Source organism: Penicillium paradoxum (assembly GCF_028828445.1).
Source record: "Penicillium paradoxum strain IBT 22861 chromosome Unknown utg000003l_segment0_segment0, whole genome shotgun sequence".
Classification (NCBI taxonomy): domain Eukaryota; kingdom Fungi; phylum Ascomycota; class Eurotiomycetes; order Eurotiales; family Aspergillaceae; genus Penicillium; species Penicillium paradoxum.
This window is the reverse complement of record NW_026643181.1, coordinates 2,687,485-2,710,312: the sequence shown is the minus strand read 5'-3', so window position 1 is coordinate 2,710,312 and position 22,828 is coordinate 2,687,485. Positions and strand designations below refer to the sequence as shown.

Below are 22,828 nucleotides of genomic sequence, written 5' to 3'. Positions count from 1 at the left end.
TCATTCGCGACGGATCCCGGCGGCGTTCGGGATTTTGAAACCCTCATTGTCGGTGTTTTTTTTTCGGGTGGAGTGGCACTTTTGTGCCTGGCGGCTTTTTTCTTTCCTCTTTCTTTCTGTGCTTTGTTTTAGTTTTTAGTTTCTTTTTGCTTTTCTCTTTGTGTTGATGGCAACAGGGTGGAGGGGATCTCCTTTCAATGAGGGCTGGACTGCCGACTGCCTCGTGTGGAAGGACTTGACCTGGGCGTGAGAAAGGAGACCCTTTCACCCTGTTGCCGGAAATGAAAGTTATTGCTTTGATTCATTTTCTAAGATATGCCGTAGTAAACATGTAGCTATATGTCATCGATTGATCATACATATGATGGCAGTAGAATAGTAAAGAACGTTGCTTTGGTAGACATGCGTTTGCAACACAAATGGTGCTTCATTAAATGTCATTACAAAAAAAGCATACAAATAATCGAGAGTTATTTCAAATGTCCCGTAAAGCCACCAGGAGCACCTGTTCCTTTCTTCATTGCAGCCGATGCCTGCATATCCGCGACCTTAGGCGGAAGCACCAACGCGCTCCGGTCATTTCGCCGATAGAAATCTGCTAAGATTTGTGCAGTTTTGGCCGGCTGATCTTCATGGACGAAATGGCCCGCTTCAGGAAAGACCTGGAGTTGATATTTCCCTGTGATTCAAAAGTGAGCATAGCGCCAAATAATTGTAGATCAAGGACAAAGAGAATTTGGAAACACATACCTTGCATCTGCCCAATCATCAACTCTTTATCTAATCGATCAGTGCCAGCAAGTAGCAGTAGCTTGCCGCCTCGCGCATCGAGGAACTTCCTGCTCAAGCCAACGAACCAGTTCTCCCAGAAAGGTTTCGTTGCGGAGAGGTTGGTACGCCATACCCAGGGACGTGATGAATCGCTGGGCTCGCTCTCTTCGTATAGGAGGGATGGAACCGAGACACGGGCGGAAGTTGTATTGCGGATTGTGCGGGAGCGAGTACTGCGTTATCCGTTAACCATGAGTTGAAAGGAAGGACTGAGTCGGAGTGCAAACATACTGCCATTCAATCCCCGATAGAACTGAGGGGAACCGAGTTGGACGTGTCATAAGATACTTCTCCATGCTTTGGAGAGCATCCATTGCAGAGCCTTTCGAGAAAGAATATTAGTATATTAGAGACAGTAGATTCCCAACCCAGTGTACCTTCAACGACATCGAATACCGCGTATGCCAACAACTTCTGCCCCAGCTCTCCTTTCTTAGCAACATCTGTAATCACTGCACCGCCGAGACTGTGTCCGACAAGAATAATCTCGGGAAGATTCTCCCAGCCCATCCTGGTTTGCGTCTGGTAGATCACATGGACTAGATCCCGACTCAGGGTCTCGAGACTGAGATCGAGCTCGACCTCTCCGGAGGACTCGGATTGAGCTGCAGTTGATATAGCCGGAGCTGCATCGTCCGTCTTCGTATCCAACGTTGTCATAACAGTGCGGCCATGGCTTCGAGCATCCAGTGATAAAATCCCCGCCTTCGGGAGAATCTTCCGAATCTCTTCTGCACATGTTGCGAAGGATAGACCGGATGAGCCGGCTCCATGATGCATGACAAATAGCGGACCTGATTCGGTCGGTGGTGTTAAATAGACATGGTGAACAATATGAAGATTGCCCACTTCCTCCGGCAAAAAGAGCTCCTGCTCAAAGAAATCCGTCCATGTTAAAGAGGTTTGAGATGACTGTCTGTCAGTTCCATATTAGTCCCATCTCATGAATTTTAGCCGATTGACACATCTCAATGATCCGAAATCGGGCTGGGGGTTGTAAGTAAACGAACCGTCGTCCCGTTCGGGCAAATAAATGGCGCGTGGGCGACGGGACCAACGTCCCGGTCGACGAGACCGAAGAAGCCGACGAACCATCCTCCCATGCATCTTCGGGGTGAGCCATTGATTCAGGCATCGGTACTTCGGATGGAAATTGGGCCAATTTCGCTTTGGCAAAGGATTTCTGAAGCTCGCTCATCTCAAGTGGATACCACGGCTGCGTCGATCAAAAGGAGGGGTCACAGAATTGAGGGCCGGTACGGAGTACACATATGTTCTCTGCCACAACAAATAATCCAATGAGTTATGGCTTTTAGAGGAAATCATCGAGGGCATTCGGATGATTTCTGTGTCGTCAGTTACCGCTGACTAATGTCGCGATTTCCCGAAGAGGCATCTTGTGAGAACTGACATCGACATTCGCCAATACATCAGAACCCTGCAATATGTGTTGTGGCTTGATATGTCCATAATAGGATTAGTGACTCAAGCTAAAGTCGCATATAGCGAAGTATATACGGTGTATGTGCCGACAGCCATCATCTCACATCGCAAAGTAGTGGCGACTTTGGTCTTCGCTGCACATCCCAGTCTACAAGTATCACATGTAATGCCATCAGTGAAAATCTTGTCCAAGGCAACATTCATGTATTCATGGGTAGCAATACATTCTCAGTTCGAATGAGTGGTTATCATGTAGGGCACATCTATGGAGAGCTTTGTGTGGCATACCACTCGACATCAGAATCGATTTGGACACATAGCTTGCATCTTATGCGCAAATGGTACCGGGTCATTGCCACGAGGATTCTCAAAAGACAAATTGGGCCGATGAGAGAAGAGAGGGAATTTGATTTAGTCAGGTAGATAGGCCATATATATCCACGGACAAACGCTATGTCAGAGATAAGCAGGAACAAAAGACCCATTGGAATCACGCATCATGATATGCGTACGCTAAATTACATTGAGGATGTGAAATCTGCAGCGTGTATTGGCGTGGAACAGACCTGAAGGAATTTCCCTTGATCATACGCTCGCAATGACCGGGTGAGACCAGCCCGATTGTACGAAGTGTCGGCAAGCATTTGCATACGTTCAACCAACTTAACGCCGGGGAGGAGGTGCAGTACTAAACTTTGTATCTGCCATAAATACAGCAATAAGGGCAGCCTGGCAGGAAAATCAGTCTTTGGATTCCATTTAAAAAGACACGAACTCACCAGAGACAGGTCAAACCCTTCCCCCACAAGGATTTCCAGCACTTGTCGGGGTATTAGAGAGACATCGTATTTAAAAGCAGCTGTAGCTGTGGGCAGAGTCTTGTTCATCGTTATGCTTTCACGCACATCGACCACTCTCTGGCCCCCAACAGTCGCAGAGAATCCCTGTCTCGTAGGAGAACTTGTGTCTTTCACTTCGACTGTCACAATTTTGTCGCTTTCACTTTTGGAATCTGACGCCATGGTGTTGCGAAAAGAGAGCTTATAGACATTCTTCATATCAACTCTGAAATCGACAAGCTCCTCGTCTTCCTTGCCGGGTAAACGCACCCGCAATGGTCTTTTCCAGGCTAGAGCTGTCGCACGAGACTGGAACATCGGCAGTCCCGATTCATCGCGGAATTCACGGGCTGGAGTATCCCCGTATTTGTGGCCAGTGACTGTGAACACGGTCGAGTCATCCCAATATCTCTTGATGGTGTATTCATCGGGCGACCGGTGGTCATATTTGGGTTTCAAGTAGAGGAGAGATTCTTCGCTGGCGATATGTTCTTGTCGAATTCCAACGGGCTGTGCCAGCCTTTTGACAGCCGTATGTACCGACTGGTAGGGTGTAGGGAGTTGATACATGGGGAATTGTGCAGAAGGAAATCTTGCAATCCCGACATGTGTTTGATGGAGAAGGGATCGACATGGCCCCCGTGGTCGCCCGACACGTACTCCAGTCCTACGATCTTGCTCATCATCGGGATCGACTGGAGGACTATCGCAGGATCATGGAGAGGACACTGAGAGGGGAAACCCACTGTACCCCTCATTTATCCCCAATGCAAAAGATAAGCCAGCGGATAAGCCCTTTTATAAAGCCGCTGTTTCCCCTGTGTCGGGCTTGTCGATCTTCTTCATTCTCTTCGCTTCAAAATGGAATATCGCTTGTGGTTGGCTGGGAAAGAGCAGGATGGGAATGCAGACCTGTGAGTGACGGAGACCGAGACATTGGAGCCCAGCACTGATCCATCGACAGCATCCCAATTGAGGATCCAGCAACCGGGGAAATCTTCGCGCAGTAAGAGAAACTCGATGCAAAATATTGGGTTTACAGTCTAACAATTGACAGATGTCACGCAGCCTCCGCTGAGGATGTAGAGGCTGCCGTCTCCGCCGCTCAAGCAGCATACAAGTCCGGCATATGGTCGCGTGCGAGTCGTCACCATCGCGCAGATGTGCTGGATAAATGCGCCACGCTTCTCTCCGATGCCCTTCCCGAATTTATCTCAACAGAGTCGAAGCAGACAGGTCGAGTCATTCGGGAAATGAAGGCCCAAGTCCCATCGTTAACAAGATGGTTCAAATACTATGCCTCGCTATTGAGAGTCGAAGAGCGATCTGTTCTCCCAACGATGGGAAAACTGCATAACTTTGTCGATCGAGTGCCTCTCGGAGTGGTCGTTCAGATCACCCCGTTCAATCACCCATTGTTGATTGCCGTGAAGAAACTCGCCCCAGCGCTTGCCGCTGGAAACAGTGTTATCATTAAGCCTAGCGAGCTTACTCCATTGACAACCCTAATGCTGGGCAAGATTCTTGGCCAAGCGGGTATTCCCGATGGTGTGCTGAGCGTCTTACCTGGGTATGGAGCCATCACCGGCAAAGCGCTGGTTGAGCACCCCTTGGTGAGAAAGGTGGATGTGACTGGCGGCACCGCGGCCGGTAGAGCAATTGGAAAGATTGTCGGAGGAAATCTAGCAAAATACACTGCCGAACTGGGTGGAAAGGCGCCCTTGGTCGTGTTTGAGAAGGCCAATATCGATACCGCGATCAACGGGATCGTCTTTGGAAGCTTCATCGCAAGTGGACAAACCTGTGTGGCCAGTACCAGGATTATTGCCCAAAACACGATAATGGAAGAGCTGTTGCAGAAGCTCAAAGCCAAGATCGAGAGCATTACGCGACGCATTGGGGCTCCGAGCAATCCTGAATCAACTATGGGACCGCTTATCTCGGAGAAGCAGTTGCGCAATGTGGAGCGTCTAGTGAATAGCGCCCTTGATGGAGGAAATGCGGTTTCTCTTGTCGGCGCAAAGCGAATAGCTTCTCAAAGTCTGCTTGATGGGTTCGACTTCGAAAAGGGATACTTCTATGAACCCACGCTACTTGCATCCGGCAAAGAAAGCAACAGCATTGTCAAAACATCTATTTGGCGCGAGGAGGCATTCGGTCCTGTTATTGTTGTCGCCGGCTTCGACACCGAGGAAGAAGCAATCGCCTTGGCAAATGATACCGAATTTGGATTGGGGGCTGGTGTATGGACACTGGACCTTCCCCAGGCCTTCCGGGTCTCCGAGCAAATTGACGCCGGAATTACCTGGGTGAACACCCATCATCGAAATGATCCCAGCAGTCCATGGGGAGGTGCAAAGTCTGCAAGTGGAGTTGGGAGTGAGAACGGGATTGAGGCGTATCATGCGTATACAACATCGAAAAGCACGATTATCAACTTTGCCTCTCCTGATGAGTCTCTGGCTGCAGATGACTGGTTTGGAGATGGTTCTAAGAACGTTCGATACGGTTGAATGAATACCGATGCTGGCTTCTTTAGGATCTCGCAGTGGGATTTTTTACATCCTTAGAAAGCATTCTAATTCAATCCAGTATAGCCTTTTATCAGACTACTTAAGATACATCAGGTGCAAGTCACAATGCTTACCTCTACCTACTCCATGAGTTGCATATAATCTTGGCCTCTCTTTTGTGTCATAAGACAAGACTTGAAGTTTTTTATCATGTTCTATGAAGTGGCAAATAAAAAGCAAACAAAAAGGACGTGCTACCTGGATATTCAGGATATAGATCTGCGTCACGAACACCCGGAGCAAGGGGAATGCATGATGTCATACCCATCTGCCCCAGATAGTATCAGGTTACGCCCAGGGCCATTTCTTCAAACCTCCCAAATTCTGGGATTTAATTTATTTCAACCGATTTAAAGCAAAGATCGACATTTTATCATCACCATGTCCGTCTGGGGTCATAAAAATGACCCAGATAGGCCACGAGAGCCAACTGACTACCAAAATGGGGAAGAAGATCGGAATGCGCCAGAGGAAAGATTTGAAGAACCTACGGAGCGCTCAAGATTGCTCCCCGAGAATAATAATGAGGGATTTCTGAGCCCAGATGATCCAGCTGTATGTCCAATACTCAAAAGACACATACAAACTACCACACCAATGAAGAGTTATAGTTAACTCGAGAACTAGGTATCTCCCTATAATCTATGGAGCGTGCGCATGTTACGCGGCGTATCTCTGATCGCATTGGCCCTGAGCTTTATCTGGTGGACATTCCTGCTGGTCTCAATCTTCGTCAGTCCGCCGATGATCCACCCGCGCGGATCGGGATTCTTTGCTTTTGCATATACAACTTTGGCAACGGGATATCTCGTGCTCGGACTCTTATTCTTTGCGGTACCATCCAAGCCGATGACAATATGGGGAATTATCCTTGCTCTGTTACTTCTGGTGGATATGTGTATCATCCTCGCCGTGCCACGGATTCGTCTTGAAGAAGGCTGGGTCGGGATCGCTTCTGTCGTCTGGGTGGCCTTGATCTCCATATACCAGGTCACACAGAACCGAGCAGTGGCCTGGGGTAAGAGGGAGGAGGAAGAGCGTCTTACAGGCCGAGAAGAAACACGGCGCTCGTTGTTGGAGTGGGTTGCTGTTTTCGCAGAAACGATCTTACTCGCTGCCATGGCAATTGCTGCCTTTTTGTTCACGACGACACTCATTTTGCGTGCTTGCGATGTCGGGCTGGATCCTCCGGGTGAGCGTTACTTGGTACATGGAGACTCTTATCAGGTTCATCTCGCCTGTGTTGGGAACAATACCGCCGACAGCCATGCACCGACGATTCTGCTGGAGGGCGGCAATGGGCCGGTTGAACATACACTGCAGCCATTCATCAACGATGTATTCAATCGTGGGTCCATCCCTCGATACTGTTATTGGGACCGACCTGGGCTCGGATGGTCCGACAACGCGCCCTCGCCACACTCTGCGGGCATGTCAGCAGACGCGCTAGCAGAGGCATTGGCACTTGCAGGCGAGACTGGTCCGTGGATAGTTGTTTCCGCCGGAGTTGGCAGTCTTTATTCGAGGCTGTTTGCCAGTCGCAACCTTCTTGAAGTTCGCGGCATCTTTATGATCGATCCCCTCCACGAAGCATACTTGGGACATCTGGGACGCCCCGGACGTGGGTTTTTGCTTTGGCTCCGTGGTATTATTTCTCCACTGGGATTGGATCGGCTTGTGGGGGCTATTGTACGCGGCCGTTCTCGCCAGGATCGCGTGATGGGACGCTCGGCCTATCAGTCTGGGAAATACATTAAAGCAAAGCTCCAGGAAAGCCTTGTGGCTGCTAGTATGACTGCCGCTGAGATACAGTCTGCTCGACATATCCAGATGGGTCATGCTCCGGTGGTTGTTGTGAGCTCTGGCCAAGAGGTTCGAAAGGATCAGCAGTGGTCAGAGCGACAGGAGGATCTTTCTCATATCACTGACAATCTTTTGTCCTGGGATGTGGCGGATGATGCACCTCATGAAGTATGGATGACCGGACTAGGAAGGGAGCTATTGGAAAGACGTTTGAAGGAACTTGTTGAGAAAAGCCAGGAATAGGAGCAGGGAGAATAATTATTACCGGTGGTTTCTTTAGCTGCTCGGGATCTTTCATTTTACTACTTCCACATGGCTTTGGCCGAGGCGAGGTGAAGGAGTGTATGCCTCTTTGGAATCTGTCAATTTCACGTGGGCTTTATTCAGGAGTTTAAATAGCATGCGATGGCCACTGAATGCGGCTAAATGTAAGTGTCAGACGTTCTTTTTCCGTAGCCATCTTGCCACCCTATATCTGAGTAGAAGCCTGGCTTCCTCAAGCTAACCCTCCGATAAAGACAGACTAAGAGACTTGGATCCGTTGTGGTCAGCAACGCTAGTAACCGTATCGTTGCCAAGGAGAAGCTTTGCTATATCGAGATAACCCCGGAATGAGGCGAGATGAAGAGGCGTGTCTCCGTTGTTACCAGCAATGCTAGAATCTGCCCCGCTGTCGATGAGAAGCTCAACAACGTCAATATGACCTCTCCATGTGGTGCAGGCGAGAGGCGTCCATCCGTAGTCGCTGGCAGCATTGATATCCCCACCACTGTGGAGCAAAGTCTTGAAGTTTGATCATTCCGTAAAGACCACTCGCTGATGGCTACTCGATTGTTTCCAGTCCGGTTTAGCGGAATTCGTGACGTCTTTGCCCTTGCAGGAATACCAAAGATGATTGACTAGAGCGTAAGAAGCCTGCATTGTAGACCGTTCTGCTCTGCTTCCGTCACCAAGGTGGCCGATTCGCCAGCGACATATTGACTCATGTAGTGAGATATTCATAATCTCACCAGGGGTGGGATCGCGTTTCTGCATGGCTACAAGACCTCGATGGAGCTCATAAACTCCTATCCTGAGTGTTGTTTCGTCTCGATCAACTGTTCGTAACTCCATGGAGGAATCGATGTTGGTTGCAAGGTCTATCGATGTCTCAAAAAAGTTGGAATCACAAAACAAGGACATTGGGGCTGCCCAGGGACCGTAAATGAGCAGAGGGTCAAGAGAAGACCCGCACATTGTTGTAAGTTAGACTAATGTACGGAGTAGTTGTAGGGCACGACTTTACTCCGTATGCTGCTCATAGGCGACAGTCATCATATGGCATAGACCTCCAAGGGTGCCAATTCAGATCCTTACACCATCCAAGCTTCTCAGATCTCCAAGGAGCAAGAGGTACTTCTCCCTGCATGATGGGAGTCAGGTTTGGCGGGATATCGTTGTACATAGTCCCAGTCAACTCCCGTCCCTCCTGCGGGTGAGGCTGCCTTGAGAGACGAATCATGTTAGATTACCCCTCACAAATATGCATGCTTATAGGTATAGTTCTCATATTGCTAAATTCTAAGCCATAAACCTCCCTTGGGGTAACTGACAGACCCGTCGACCTTGTCTACCTGATCTACCTTTCAGTTCTGAACCATCAAATCCTCACCACACGACCAGGGATCGATGACGTCTCGGACAAAAAGGCGATTCACATTCACAAAGGTGATTTTTGTGTTTCCTGGGCACGATGCGGGGAAATAAACCGAGGGATCTGGGAGAGTGCGATGAAACCGAGGGAAAGACGAAACCCGTCACTCTAAACTAGCTCCCTTAAACCTCTTAGCAAGCTGCTCACTCTCAGGGCTTGGAGATATGGATCGGGGTAAAGTGGAAGATAGGGGACTGCGACGTCTCCGGGTTTGGGAATCCGGGCGAGAAGGCTGTGCCGGGACAGGCCAGGGGCGCTTAGGGGGCCGCTCACCACTCTCTTGAAGAATTGTCATCAACGTCGCCCATCCTGGGGTATTCACGAGCTGCATGCCCTCGGCGGCGGATTTTGTTTTGGCAACACGGCAGAGGAGAGACTCCTCATCCTATTCATAATCTTGTTAGGCTCACATGCATGGAGGTACAAACTAAATGATAGAGAACAGACCTTGCTGAATGTGCCAACTCCGTGCAAGAAACACAGGATGTGGAAGTCGGAAATGCCTTGGATGGCTTTATTGGGATCACCATGGGACATGAGTTTCTGGGCAACGTGTCGAAGCTCTTGACTTTGGCCGACAACTTCGCGGTTTTCGATAGGGAATGTACTGTTGGTGAACAACGGACTTGATTCTGTCGGGAATCCATGGGTGAGGGTAACTAGGAGGAAATCGACTGGGAAACTCGGTTCTGCGCTCTCCTGAACGCTTGCACCGTACTCATTAATTCGTCGGTAAAAGACTTCAGGGATATATCGTGTCCTGCTTCCGACATCTTCATCATACTCTGATTGCACGAGCATCACCGTTGGGTCCGCGGAGGGTTCAATAATATCTCCTCGCACCATCTCAACTGCAGACACAGAGGCTTGGTATGAGCTGATAGCAATTGCACCTGTTTCGTCTCCGGTGAGCACACATGTTACAAAGTCCGAGCCGAACTGTCCTGTGTGACTCCATTTCGTGGACTTGGGGTTTTGTGCTTGCAATCTTGCAGCAAAGACAATTTCAAGTGAAGACAAGAAATAAGAGTCAATGTGCCGCTTGCAGACCACTGAACCGTCTCCGCGACCTCCATCAATTAGGTCAGTAAAGATGACACCAACCTTCTGCAATCCGCAGAGTCGGGCCACCTCATCTACTTCCTTCTCATTGTGCCAGTCATGAAGTGTGACGCCATCGACTTCACCCGTTTGTGGGGGCTCATAGATCGCCTGCACAACAGCTTTGACACCTAGTGGTACTTCGGTGTACTCTTCGTATGTCCCATATAAGAAACCCAGTCGTTGGGCGCCTGACTTTCGCCAGAAATCAAGGAGGGAGTTGATCAAATCGGGTGAGGAGAACTCCACGTGGTCTACCATACGGAAGTCCTGTGGCTGCAGACTGATTGCGCTTGGTTGGCACTTGGTGCAAATTCCTTCTGGCCAAGGCGAATGTCCTGATGGGCAGTCGGGCCGCACTCGGTAATATGGTTCGCTGAGAGGAGGCATGAACGAGGTTCCCATTTCGGGCTTGTTTGTTGCAGCGTTGATTTTGCGCAAATATGAATGGAAAGAAAGGTGCTTTATCTTTTTCTCTGCCATGTTTTTCGCATCGTAAGGCTCGAGTGGCATGCAATAATCACACATGCCCCGAGGACCATGTCTACACATCTTGTGGTCCATGCCACGTTTGATTTTGCCATCTTTCTTGTCCAGCAAATTATCTAGCGGAGACTGCTGTACGAGCTCCCACGGTGTCTTTGTCTTGCCGGGAGCGGAAGGGATCGGTTGTGACCTGATCGGAACCGTCTGTTGCTCGGAAATTGGCGCTCCATTCAATCGTTGCTCTGAGGTCGTGGGTTTGTTGCCGTTCGAGAGTCCATTATGTTGTGTCCGTTCCTTGTAGCCAACGAAGAGCTTATCCCCATGCCTTGAAACCAGGACCGCGTGAGTGATTCCTTCTGTAGACCCCAATCTGATATGGATGCTTACTTGAGACCGACTTTCTGCAGCGAAACCCCTTGCAAAGCTTCTAGTTCTCTCTCCTCACCACCTGTGCCGATCGGTTTATTTGAGAGGGAAATGGATGAAGGTTCGACATTTTCTGGGAGGTGTTCTAGAATCTGATATTGTTCACTTCATTAGCTTGAAGGCCTCACATTACTTTCATTTCCTTCCTAACCAAGAGCCAAACATACCTTTTTTTGGAGCGATGGGAAGAGTTCCTCCGGGCTGACTGTGACTCGAAATTGGCCGTTTCGACTCTCGAATCGCAAAAGGATAGATGCCATGTTGGCCTCTGAAAAGGGATCGCACTGACAAAGGAGAAGGTTGGCAGTATCTTCACCGTACTAGGATCATAGGTATGAAAAGAAGACACATGCAAGAAGGGAAGCTCGATTGGAAGCTTCCCTGGTCACGTCACAGATGCCGGGCGGTATGGTACTTGGCTGACAGAACACCCCGCGCTGGAAGGCGGAGTTTTGGGTAAAGCGCGGGTAAAGTCGTGACCATGGATACCGACATTGCTGCCACCAAGTGTTAGATGTAAATAAATACCTAGGTAGCTTGCTGGCATCCAATATACAGAGTAGTGTCAGTTTTGGGGTCAGTATATCAAACATTTTGAGACCAAATATCAATTACCTAGGTACAACCAATCATCTACAACGTTTAATACGTTAGATACCTACGGACCGGGTACCTACTGTACCTACATGTAATCATCAAAGTTCAGCTGTTGGCACGGATTATTACAGAAATAAATCATATATAAAGTACAATAGGTAGGTAGTTAGGTATGTAGTATTATTCCTTAGTTAGGCTATTGATAGTTGTACTTTGGAAGATAGAAAAGCGAGTGGGATATCCATATCATCGTAAGAAGTCGCAACGCCTGAGAGAACGCCCCAGGGAGAATAACAGAAAAGGGAAGAGCACAAGACACATGTCTATTGAATGACACACTTCTTGGGCAGACCGCATGGTCCTTCATTGCTCTTCTCCGTCTTCGCAGGTTCCTGAGTACCCTGCTGCTCCTTGGGAGCCTGCTTGACAGGTTCCTCAGCAGCAGGAGTCGAGCTCTCCGGCTTCGACTCGGCACCATCATGCAGTCACTGGACCTTGGAAACGGTCTCGTAGAAGGCCTTACCCTGAGCAGTGGCAATCTCAAGCTCAAGCTCAGAGGGCTTACGGGAGCCGTCGGCACCCTGTAGTCAGAATGGTCAGCAAAGGAAACGTATCGTGAGGTTGTTATATTAACTTACAGCGAAGGTACCAGCACCCCAGGGGCTGCCACCGTGAATCTCGGTCAAGTTGCTCAACTGGGCAAAGACAGTCTTGTAACCGAGAGGAACGTAGATGAAGCCGTGGTGAGCAAGAGTGCTCATGGAAGCAAGAGCGGTAGACTCCTGACCACCACCCTGGGTACCGGTGGAGACAAAGAGACCAGCGTACTTGCCCCAGAAGCCACCGGTAGCCCAGATGCCACCGGACTTGTCCCAGAAGGTCTTCCACTGGGCAGGGAAGTTACCGTAACGGGTGGGGATACCGAACAGAACAGCGTCAAAGGCAAGGAGGTCGGCGGGCTCAGCAATGGGGTAGCTAGCCTTGGCGGGAGCGTGCATCTTGCCCAAGATTTCCTCGCTGAGGGTCTCAGCGATCCTAGATATTCAAAGGTTACTTAATGCTATAGGAAAAAGGACCGGTACGACTGACTGGAAGATCTCGGCCTGACCACCAGCGGCCTCAATGCCCTTCTTCTCGGCCTCGGCCAGGGCCTGGATGTGGCCGTATGTGGAGTACTATGGGGAGTATTAGCGAGGAGGTGGAGGAAAGATGAAGCCATTGGGGGACGTACGTAGACGATTGCAACCTTAGGAGCCATGATGAATTTTTTTTTCTAGTATGCGGAGGGAAAGTTCTGGAGGAAAAGGTGAGAGAGAAACTGGGTCTTTAAGTAGGAGGGGCGGGGAGCTTATACTGATAGACACCCCACTAGGAAAGAATGTACTCGGTACCTCGGGAACGGTGATTACAGTACGGAGCACCAAGTATCTCTACCTGATCTTTTAATAATAGATTAGCAAGCGCAATAAAGCTTCGCAAAGGCAAATAGTCATCGATGACAGAGCTGGTACGGAAGATAATTGGCTAAGAACGACTCCACTCCGATATACACTGCCAGGACAGCTCGGGCGAGAACGCCACTAGCGCCTTGGCTACACCATGCCTATTTAAGGACTAGCCTTATCGTAATACCAATACCAGCGCAGTCTTATCCCAGTGAGTTCATATAAGAACCTTTGTATCAGCATGAAACATTTTACTAGTGCAGACAGTGGGGTAGTGGAGACTCTCGCCCGAGCTGTCCTGGCAGTGTAGCTCTGGCCTTAGTGAATTCTTACTGAGAACTGACAAATGAAAATTTATGCGCTAAGGGTGGGCATCCTCGGAATACCACCAAGTAGGACCCCAAACCATTGTATGAGGAGAGGTTACAGTACCTCGTGAGGTCATCTATGATCTTCTTTTGGTCTCCGGAATCAGAAGGATATACGCCTAGCTGTGCTCCTCAAAGTATGATGTCATTCACTTGCCCAAGGTTGACGGAGCATTGGTGAGCAGCATACGGAGTACTCCGTCGGCCAGATGGGAAATGATCCCCACTATGCGACTCAGATTAGTGGCTAAGCTGACATCGGTGTGCCTAGCTCCAGTGGCTGAATACTGACACTAAAGAGAATTTGGTTGCACGGTGCTAGGGGTCTATTGTCTAACGGAGCAAGTTTAGCAAACGGCAGACATGGCGCAAAGGCTAGGAAAGTGATGGTCTACATTTATCACCGGAGGCATTGAACTCAAGAGGGAAGACGGGGTTCCTTGTAAATATTTTTGCATCAAATCCAATGGGGTATCGCGGGGCTAGCGCAAGAACCGTAAACGAAAGAAACTAAAGACCCTTGCCGAAGCAAAACCTCACTCCATGCCATGCAATGTCGCCGAGAAAAGAATAATGTGGTAAGACGGGGGAATCCACCTAACCCCTTCCACGACCGCGGAAGCGACCACGCCCAAACCCACCACCCCGTCCACGTTCGTTGCGCCATTCTCGTTCCCGCTCCTTCTCCCGTTCTTGTTCTTCACGAATGAGGGCTCGTTCGTGCTCTAGTTCTTCCTCCGTTTTTTCAGTGCGCATTGTAGGCCGGGGTAGGTTCTCCGTCCAACGCGGGTGGGCATCAGCACATGCTTTGCCGTCGGGGCAGAACCCGGCCAGGTAGAAGGTGCACAGACGTCGGCGGACATGTCGCTTGGCACAAAGTGGTCCCAACTCGCAATATCCGCGGTCGTAGTGCTCGCAAGGCGGCAGGCGTGCCTCCTCGCGGACGTGCTGGTAGAGGCAATCATCACCATTGGTGCAGTATCCGGATCGCGAAAATGACTGGCATTCTGGCATTCGGCGAAGGTTGTATTCGTGAAGGTATTCGCATTTCAAGCCCTTCTTGCATAGTCCTTTGAGGAAATGTTTGCAAACCAGGGACCCGTGTGTTGTAGATGGCGCCATTCCGGAAGCTGTGGTAGTTGATGTTGTCACGCGAGATGGAGTAGGATGACGATCTGGGCAGGCGGGTCCTAATGGGCAGTGTCCTTCACTGTAAGCTTTGCAGACGGGCACATCGCTGGCGAGTCCGAAGCCGAAGCTCTTGCGCAAAAAAGGTGTAAAAGAAAAGTCATTATAGCTTGGATCGCGTGTCGGCTCGGCTGATAAGATGTGCGCAGCAGCAGCGCTTTGGGTATCGGCAGCCATGTCTTGATGGAGCTCAGGCTAAGTGTTGAGGGTAAAGAGATCGAGGGTCTTTGCGTGATAGGTAAATAAATGTACCTGACTGCGCTGTACACACTCTCCTTATCGGTAGATTATCAAGGGTCGCCAGTATCGTAGCAATCGCAGATATCAAATTTTCTTGGGCTGAGATTGAAACGGAGAAGAATATTCAAGGAAAGAGTATCAATTGATGAAGGAGGAGCTATCCGAGATGTTCTCCGGTTGCCGCCTTAGAAATTAGGTGGCAATACAATGTTTGCCCTGTTTGCATCCGACATACGTCGCAGGCAGTACGAAGTATGTACGTACAGTTTCACTTGAATTTGATTCTTATATTCAAGCAGGTAATTCTTAGGGTCCCCTAGATTCGCTTTCTCATCAACCGAGAAGTCCCAATCATTGTCCTCTGAGAAGTATGTCAACACTATTCTCCTTGAATACATGAAAAATGGAGATATGATACCTTGAATCACTCCATCAGCGATCGATGAGGTAAACACAATCTTTTTGATGGTCGACGCCCTCGCTGCTGCTTTCAACAAGGCCAAAGTTCCCTTGAAGGCCGGAGAAAAATATGTCTCTTTCTTAGTTCCATGGGGAAGAGGCGATGCAAGATGAAGAACATAATCCACGCCATTTAACTTCTCGTCGAAGGCCACCTCATCGGCGAGGTCTGGGAAGTTTACTGCAATCGGACAACAGTGCCTCCAATTCCTGAGAAGATTTCCAAAGACAAATTCGCAGTCAATAGCCACCCGTGAGAGCTTCCACTCCAGTGGCGCGGCCAATGAAGCCAATGAAGCCAGTGGCTCCGGTGGTAGATCAGTTCATTGGACATCTTGTTGAATATCTCATCGATGAATACAACACCCATCTACATCGAGCTGTGATTGACAATGTGTACTATTAGTGAATTTTTGATCTACCATCTAGCCTATTTGTAATCAATAATTTCTACTCGCCATGATAATAGCGTTAACTACGCCAAAGAGCTCTAGTTGGGGTCTAAAACCTCCGCCTCTGCAGAGAGCTGACGTACAACATATTTGATGGCAAAATGTTGTGAGCCCATCACGTTTTGCAAGTAATAATACCTACATAGCAATTGAAGGGTTGGAGTGACTAGTTGTAGGATATGGCCATGAAAGTTGGGACCCCAGGCTGATGAAATGATCAAGAAATCGTAGCAGACGTCTATTCAATTGTCTATTAAACTATCTTCCCGAGATCTCACAGCTATTGTAGAACATTCTATGAAATATAGAGTAAAAATATGATCAAACTGCCAGGTGATTGCGACAATTGCACATATCACTCACTACACACATGTATGCGATGATAGGACCTGAAGACTTTCAAAATGCATAAAAATGAACCGCATCAGCAGCTAACAGAGCTTATATTCATCGATTCAGGCTATTCCCTTCAACTAAATTTACCCATCAGATATTGTTTCCGATAATCCTTTCCTCAAAAATATCGGCCTCCTTCAATATCCCTCTGTGAAATACCACAGCTGGAACACTAATGGGGTACTCTGAGAAAAATAGCTTGCTAAGGAAACCACCGGATTGTCAGCCTCCTACAGTATAGCTGCAGTTTGACTATAGGTCTACTTCTCCGAGAATGTTCCCAGTACTAAATTCGTTGGTAGAACCTCACTAACACTTTGTACTGGTAACAATTCATCTTGTCGCCCGCACGTTCAAGAATGATTAGGCAACATACCAATGCTCAATACTCCGTAGACATTGACAATATATCCAATCCATTATTTGATTCGAAGGAAATGGAGTCTATAGTTTGCACTCACCACATGCCCCATTTTTCGAACGGCATCAACTCTGATACACAAACATACTAATTAGATATTTACAACAAGTCTTTGGTAGGTGAGTAGCTCATGGGTAGACAGACCGAACGCGTTCAGGACATGATCTTGACCGAGGCAGCGTATCGATATCGCCAACATCCATCCAAATCCCCGACATGCTCCTTGATATCTATTTGAGTCAGTGGAAATGAATAATAGCGGGGGTATTGATCCTAGTGAGCTTCAAAAGGTGTATGATCTTTGCTATAGAGGAGAGAAATCCGAATTTGTGAAGATTTTCGTGTATTGAAACATCAGTATTGTAGATAATTCCATTGTGACAGGTGCGTTTCTCGCGTGCAAAGACACCGCCTTTCTTACGATCCTTGTCCTCTACTCTCTATCCCAAGGCCGTCTGACTATTTATCATGCGACGTAGTCAAATGGGAGGATCTGCAAAACGCAGTTCAGAGTGTGCATTCTAGACTTGATCAGCTAGCGAAAGACCGGACCACACGCATCCCTGCTTACCGAGGAACCCAAGTCGGTATAGTTCCCCAGCCTCATAATATAAGCTCTCAATAGGCGAATCGGGGTTCCTTGTAAGCGACTTTGAGCATCAACCTGGGGTAAAAAGCAAACCTACATTGCCCCTATTCCAGCCAAGTCTTGAACTCCGCACTGATCATCCATTATTGAACTGGGCATGCAACACGAGATTGATGTTATATCATTTTCTTTTGTTGAGCAATATTGTCTGATGGTTTGGCGTTGTGCGTACATATTTTCAACCACGAGGTGCATTGCTTATGCATAACGCTCCACCCTCGCGCTTTGGTTGACAACCTTGGAAGTCTGTCTTCTCGGATTTGGTTGTATCCACTGGTTAGATCCCACGCGAGTCATACAACGATGGCCCGTCGGCCGAATCTGGGATCCCAGTTGAGTGATCCCAGTTGAGTGAGTAACAGTCGGTGCATGTGAGGCAACCCAGATCAGGTTTGCCCCGCATCCAGAGTGCAATGGCTACTGCATACCGTATATTCTGTACAGAGGGCTCCGTACTCCGTACGCAGTACGACATTGTGCTTCTGTGCGTTTGGAAAAATGGTGTGCATATACAACCCGCATTCCCCGCATCTCAAGCCACTGTCGTGTCCAATTGTTAGATCAACCATTCACATTGAGGGGACTAGTGAAAGTGACCTCAGATGGTGCATCTGCAAACTGCACCACTGTCTGCCTGATTAGTGGAAGCGCAACGAGACCGTGAAAGCGACGAGGGGAGAGGATCCACGTGATGTATTCCAAAAAAGGAAACGGGGAGCATTGCGTTGGGCACTTTTCATTTCATTTGACTCTCTTATTTTTTACTGTACTTTTGTTTCCTTGAATTTATTTCCGGTCCTTTCTCTTGTTTCCTTTATTCCTCGAGTTCTTCCCCTTTCGATCTCGACATCTTGACAATGTTTTCAGCTTCCAGGTTCTTCCGCCGACGCGGCGCGGATCGTGACCCCGCTGCCGGGGCTCCGTATGAAGTACCTTTGTACACAAACGCAGCATATTACCCAAATTGGAGAATCTATCGAAAGGAGCCACCTTCATCATTGCGGTTGGGATTCATTTCACATGTGTTCTACGCATTTGCCTGGTAAACATAGCCAATCACTGTTGTCCGCAGGACCGATTTTGTGTACATGGCTGATGCGCTAATCTCAAATTGGTTTCTTGCAGGGTGAAAGAAGATGGCACGGTTTATGTAAGTCTAGTTGAAACCTTCCCAAGTTGCAAAAACACTTCAAATCAACAATGGGATTGTATACTGATGATTGCACTATAGCTCAGTGATGAGTGGGCCGATACCCAGATGCCCGTTGACGGCGCTGAAGGTTGTCTTCGCGCTTTTGTTCAATTGAAGCAACAGTACTCTAAGATGAGAGTCATCCTCTCCGTGGGAGGTGGGGGCAAAGGAAGTGAGAACTTCGCCGCTGTAGCCCATAGTCGTTCACGGCTGGACACCTTCGTTCGGACTGCGCGGGAACTGGTGGATCAGTTCGGAATCGATGGGATTGATAGTAAGATCGCGTTCAATACTGAATCCTGAAAGGGCAATCTGGGACATATCACTTATTCTACCTGCTATACAGTCGATTGGGAACATCCGTCCGATTCCAAGCAGGGCAAGGATTATGTTCGTCTCCTCGCCCGCCTAAGGGAGGTTCTACCCGCTCCGCGATATGTCCTTACAACCGCCCTTCCTGCTGGCCAGTGGGCACTGCGCAACATCGACCTTTCTGCAGCACAAAAATACCTCGACATGATTAATCTCATGACTTACGACTTCGCTGGACCCTGGGAGTCCGAAACGGGCCATCAAGCCCAGCTTTATGGCTCAGGTGTATCGGGCGATTCGGCAGTTTCGTATGTGACAGGACAGGGAGTGACCCCTAGGAAGATTATCCTTGGTGTGCCAGTTTACGGGAGGTCGTTCCTCGGGAGTAATGGTCCTGGTCAGCGGTACACCGGACACGGTGGTGAGGATGGTGTCTTTGACTATCGCGATCTGCCCCGACCGGGAACACAGGAGTATCATGACAAGAATATCGGTGCTGCATTTTGCGTTGGTGCCGATGGCGGGTTCGTGACATACGATACCCCAGAGACAGTAAAGCAAAAAGCGGAGTTCGTGACTTCATCGAAACTTGGCGGGTTGTTCTACTGGCATGTTTGTTCCGATGCTCGAGGACCGCGAAGCTTGGTTGAGACCGGATATAACACTCTGCATGATATGTGAGATGTTTTACTAAAGCGACACAAAAACAAAAGTCGAGTTCTACGACGGCGCTCTGGGTTTCTTTGTGAGAAATTGTTATGGGTCCAAGAGCTCTCCATGGATCGACGCCTGTTGCGATCATGATATATTAACAATTGTTTTCGAGACGCTATGATATTGTAACTACATGATAGGAATTATAAGCTATGCAGTAGATCGTGTTGTATGATCATAAATGCGACACGCCACTGAAAGGAATCGACTTTCATAAGACAACCGCAGGCCGAGGTCCATTTCGACGCCAAATTAAGTATCCCCGCGTTTTCAAGTCCTCGTGCTCAACCCCATTCTTTAAGGGGCTTCAAAGATAATCTTCAGATCTTCTCATTGTACTCCGTAATCACTGCCGAATAACAGCAATCATGGCCTCCCCAAAACCTGCAACAGTAGACAGTGGTTACATCACCGAGCCCAGTCCACTGGAGAATACCTATACTTCAGATCCCAGCCTCGAACGGACACTGGCATGTGAGTTCCCCCATGAATGACTGGGACATTTCTTATTAACTCTTCAGGGTATCTACCATCTGCCACATTGCAATCTGTACAACCGCATCTTGTCCAGCTCGGTGCCGAGGCTATCTCGGAGCGGGTCCGTGAATGGAGTGGCGATGCTGAACGTAATGTGCCATATGTGAAGAGCCATAATGTTTGGGGTAAACGATATGACTATGATCGACTGGTTACTACTGAGGGTTGGAAGCAATTGGGAAAATGGGGTGCTCGGAATAAGTACGATCTTCAAAACTGCCCCTGAGACCACATATTCTGACTTCATATTAGAATTGTCTCATCAGGCTACGATAAAAGCCTGGGAGTGCACAGACGGACGGTCCAATATGCATTGTGAGTATTTGTCGTTTGCGAAGTTCTTGGACAGCCACTCATTCCAGGATTCTAGGAACTACCTGTACTCGCCTTCCTCTGGTCTCTATTCTTGTCCGATTAGTATGACCGATGGTGCCGCTTTTATTCTCTCACCAAGACTCAAGCAGCTCCCATCCACACATCCTTTCCACGTTGCGTTCCAGAACTTGATCTCCGAAAAGGATGATCACTGGACCTCAGGCCAATGGATGACCGAAAGGGCTGGTGGCAGTGATGTCCAAAATACCGAAACCTGGGCTACATACTCACCATTGACGACTCCCTCGGGTTCAGATCCGCTGGGTGATGGCGACTACCTCATCAATGGATTCAAGTTCTTCTCCTCGGCAACGGATGCACACGTTACTCTTTTGCTTGCAAAGACAGCATCCGGAAAGCTCAGCACGTTCCTTGCACCTCTGCGACGAACCGTAGTGGGACCTGACGGTGTATCTAGAGTTGTATCCAACGGTGTCAGAATCCACCGTCTGAAGAACAAACTCGGCACCAAGGAACTGCCAACAGCCGAATTGGAATTGAAGGATATGCGCGCGCATCTTGTTGGTGAGCTGGACCAGGGTATTGTGACGATCGCGCCTTTGCTCAATGTCACACGCCTCCATACCTTCATTGGTTCTCTAGCTGGCTGGCGTCGAGCCATCAGCATCACCAAGAGCTTTGCGAAAGCAAGAACTACCGTTGGTGAGCCCCTCTGGTTGATCCCAATGCACTTGCGACTCCTCGCAGACATGGAAGTGAGACACCGTGGTGCGATGAACCTTGCATGGTTCGGGGTTGCGTTGTTCGGGCTGGTTGAGGATAAAGCAACCCCATCCAGTAATCTTCCACACCTTCCTCAGCCCGGAAAGGAAGCCGAAGTAGTATTCCGGACTTTGACTGCCAGTGCCAAAGCAGTCATTAGTAAAATGGCTACCTTGGGAGTCCAAGAATGTCAGGAGTCTATGGGCGGAGTCGGCTATATGGACGAGGCAGATGAGCCTGAGTTCAACGTTTCTCGCATCCTGCGCAATACACTCGTCAACTCTATCTGGGAGGGTACTACCAACGTGCTAGCTAGCGAATTCGTCCGCTATCTTCTAAGGAAGGACAGTCTGAAGGTGTTTGGAACATGGCTGGAGCGAACTTTGGGCTTGATTCATGACGCGAAAATGCGGAATGTATTGACCAAAGCATGGTCGACTCTGCGTGCCCGTTTCACGGCTCAAGATCCCGCCGAGACTGTTGCTGATGGTCGTCGCTTTATGTTTACTTTGGTTTGGATTTTGTCGGGCGTTCTGCTAGCCCTTGATGCTGAACGTGACCATGAGCCCGTGACAACTGAAATTGCGCGTCGCTGGGTGCTGACTGCTGAAGGTGGCGTTGGAGACCAGGTCTTCCGTGACATTGTTGCAGTTAGTGACGGTGCTGGTGCTACCTCAGGAGGAGAGGACCATCTGCAATGGGACTGCCGTATTGCCTGGGGAGTTGATCTGCCAGCAACTCGGGCATCTGGTCACCGGTCCTTGCAGAAGGCCAGTTCGAAGCTTTGAACTAGCCATCACGAGGCGCGACATTATGTATAGCAAACAATGTAACGTGCTTTTTGTAATTACTGAATATTCAAGCACATGCCTAGTTTCAATGTCTGCTTATACCACAGAAGCTGTTGAAACCGAACCACAGGTAGTTGTCTTCCTATCATAAATCTTCCTATCATACAAAATCCACCGGTCTTGGGAGCTGGGGGAGAGGGATCTGCTCCTGTCTCTGAACATGCAATATTCGGCTATTCCACATAATGAAGCCTCCAGTTGATCTCATAATTCCTCAGCTTTGTGCGGGGTTGAGCCGGCCAGAATATCGAGCAGCAATATCATTGACAGCAGATGCATTACTGACTTCCACCGAAAATCACCGAACAGGTGCCGTGAAGTGATTAGATTGTTGCTGACTGAATACTTAATCCTAGCGACGGTGTCCTCAACCCACAGGATATTTGCTTTGGGTTGTCAGACATATACGTTCAACTCGACCATCTCATCCACTCTATGTGCCGGGCGAATAAGGCCACTGGTTCTGACGAAGTGATGTCCCTATTGATCGCCATGCAGTCTGAACCTCCATTTACAGCACAGCTTGCCGTGGAGCTCAAGGATGTAATCCGCAGAGGTTCCCTCGCTTCGTGATTGGAGTAAACGAGATTCCTATAACGGTGAGTGGCAAAAAGGTCGAGACCTTGATCAAGCAGATCGTTTCGTCTGACCAGCTTCCAAACACAATCAGCAGCACCGTTGCAAATCATGAGTGTTCGGATCACTTCAGACAGT

The 22,828-nt window shown here is 48.9% G+C and overlaps 11 protein-coding genes across 11 annotated transcripts; 5 read left to right on the top strand and 6 right to left on the bottom strand.

The window, feature by feature from the left end:
• Nucleotides 1-470: 470 nt before the first annotated feature.
• On the bottom strand, nucleotides 471-1,954 carry ppe1 (putative ribosomal protein/carboxylic ester hydrolase (Ppe1); the record flags this gene model as incomplete). Its single annotated transcript, XM_057173962.1, has 5 exons — nucleotides 471-679; nucleotides 751-1,004; nucleotides 1,063-1,153; nucleotides 1,209-1,747; nucleotides 1,842-1,954. 5 exons carry the CDS (start codon nucleotides 1,952-1,954, stop codon nucleotides 471-473), a joined length of 1,206 nt encoding a protein of 401 aa, XP_057034113.1.
• A 983-nt stretch (nucleotides 1,955-2,937) lies between these two features.
• N7457_002915 (uncharacterized protein) lies at nucleotides 2,938-3,683 on the bottom strand (the record flags this gene model as incomplete). The annotated part of the gene is made up of 2 exons (XM_057173961.1): nucleotides 2,938-3,003; nucleotides 3,054-3,683. The coding sequence occupies 2 exons, from the start codon at nucleotides 3,681-3,683 to the stop codon at nucleotides 2,938-2,940; spliced, it is 696 nt and encodes a 231-aa protein (XP_057034112.1).
• Nucleotides 3,684-3,974: 291 nt separating this feature from the next.
• Nucleotides 3,975-5,626, top strand: N7457_002914 (Aldehyde dehydrogenase C-terminal; the record flags this gene model as incomplete). The annotated part of the gene is made up of 3 exons (XM_057173960.1): nucleotides 3,975-4,027; nucleotides 4,078-4,119; nucleotides 4,171-5,626. The coding sequence occupies 3 exons, from the start codon at nucleotides 3,975-3,977 to the stop codon at nucleotides 5,624-5,626; spliced, it is 1,551 nt and encodes a 516-aa protein (XP_057034111.1).
• Nucleotides 5,627-6,067: 441 nt separating this feature from the next.
• Nucleotides 6,068-7,732, top strand: N7457_002913 (DUF2417 domain-containing protein; the record flags this gene model as incomplete). Its single annotated transcript, XM_057173959.1, has 2 exons — nucleotides 6,068-6,241; nucleotides 6,314-7,732. The coding sequence occupies 2 exons, from the start codon at nucleotides 6,068-6,070 to the stop codon at nucleotides 7,730-7,732; spliced, it is 1,593 nt and encodes a 530-aa protein (XP_057034110.1).
• A 258-nt stretch (nucleotides 7,733-7,990) lies between these two features.
• N7457_002912 (ankyrin repeat domain-containing protein) lies at nucleotides 7,991-8,524 on the bottom strand (the record flags this gene model as incomplete). The annotated part of the gene is made up of 2 exons (XM_057173958.1): nucleotides 7,991-8,272; nucleotides 8,300-8,524. 2 exons carry the CDS (start codon nucleotides 8,522-8,524, stop codon nucleotides 7,991-7,993), a joined length of 507 nt encoding a protein of 168 aa, XP_057034109.1.
• A 761-nt stretch (nucleotides 8,525-9,285) lies between these two features.
• On the bottom strand, nucleotides 9,286-11,455 carry npl4 (nuclear protein localization protein 4; the record flags this gene model as incomplete). Its single annotated transcript, XM_057173957.1, is given in 4 exon segments — nucleotides 9,286-9,567; nucleotides 9,630-11,139; nucleotides 11,157-11,287; nucleotides 11,363-11,455. The coding sequence occupies 4 exon segments, from the start codon at nucleotides 11,453-11,455 to the stop codon at nucleotides 9,286-9,288; spliced, it is 2,016 nt and encodes a 671-aa protein (XP_057034108.1).
• Nucleotides 11,456-12,115: 660 nt separating this feature from the next.
• Nucleotides 12,116-13,050, bottom strand: pst2 (putative NADH-quinone oxidoreductase Pst2; the record flags this gene model as incomplete). The annotated part of the gene is made up of 5 exons (XM_057173956.1): nucleotides 12,116-12,259; nucleotides 12,287-12,373; nucleotides 12,431-12,827; nucleotides 12,882-12,967; nucleotides 13,024-13,050. 5 exons carry the CDS (start codon nucleotides 13,048-13,050, stop codon nucleotides 12,116-12,118), a joined length of 741 nt encoding a protein of 246 aa, XP_057034107.1.
• Nucleotides 13,051-14,202: 1,152 nt separating this feature from the next.
• Nucleotides 14,203-14,970, bottom strand: yth1 (cleavage polyadenylation factor RNA-binding subunit YTH1; the record flags this gene model as incomplete). Its single annotated transcript, XM_057173955.1, has 1 exon — nucleotides 14,203-14,970. One exon carries the CDS (start codon nucleotides 14,968-14,970, stop codon nucleotides 14,203-14,205), a length of 768 nt encoding a protein of 255 aa, XP_057034106.1.
• Nucleotides 14,971-18,267: 3,297 nt separating this feature from the next.
• N7457_002908 (glycoside hydrolase family 18 protein) lies at nucleotides 18,268-19,595 on the top strand (the record flags this gene model as incomplete). Its single annotated transcript, XM_057173954.1, has 4 exons — nucleotides 18,268-18,452; nucleotides 18,536-18,560; nucleotides 18,642-18,876; nucleotides 18,949-19,595. 4 exons carry the CDS (start codon nucleotides 18,268-18,270, stop codon nucleotides 19,593-19,595), a joined length of 1,092 nt encoding a protein of 363 aa, XP_057034105.1.
• A 401-nt stretch (nucleotides 19,596-19,996) lies between these two features.
• Nucleotides 19,997-22,051, top strand: N7457_002907 (uncharacterized protein; the record flags this gene model as incomplete). Its single annotated transcript, XM_057173953.1, has 4 exons — nucleotides 19,997-20,102; nucleotides 20,150-20,366; nucleotides 20,418-20,480; nucleotides 20,536-22,051. 4 exons carry the CDS (start codon nucleotides 19,997-19,999, stop codon nucleotides 22,049-22,051), a joined length of 1,902 nt encoding a protein of 633 aa, XP_057034104.1.
• A 248-nt stretch (nucleotides 22,052-22,299) lies between these two features.
• Nucleotides 22,300-22,687, top strand: N7457_002906 (uncharacterized protein; the record flags this gene model as incomplete). The annotated part of the gene is made up of 2 exons (XM_057173952.1): nucleotides 22,300-22,433; nucleotides 22,471-22,687. 2 exons carry the CDS (start codon nucleotides 22,300-22,302, stop codon nucleotides 22,685-22,687), a joined length of 351 nt encoding a protein of 116 aa, XP_057034103.1.
• Between the last annotated feature and the right edge of the window lie 141 nt (nucleotides 22,688-22,828).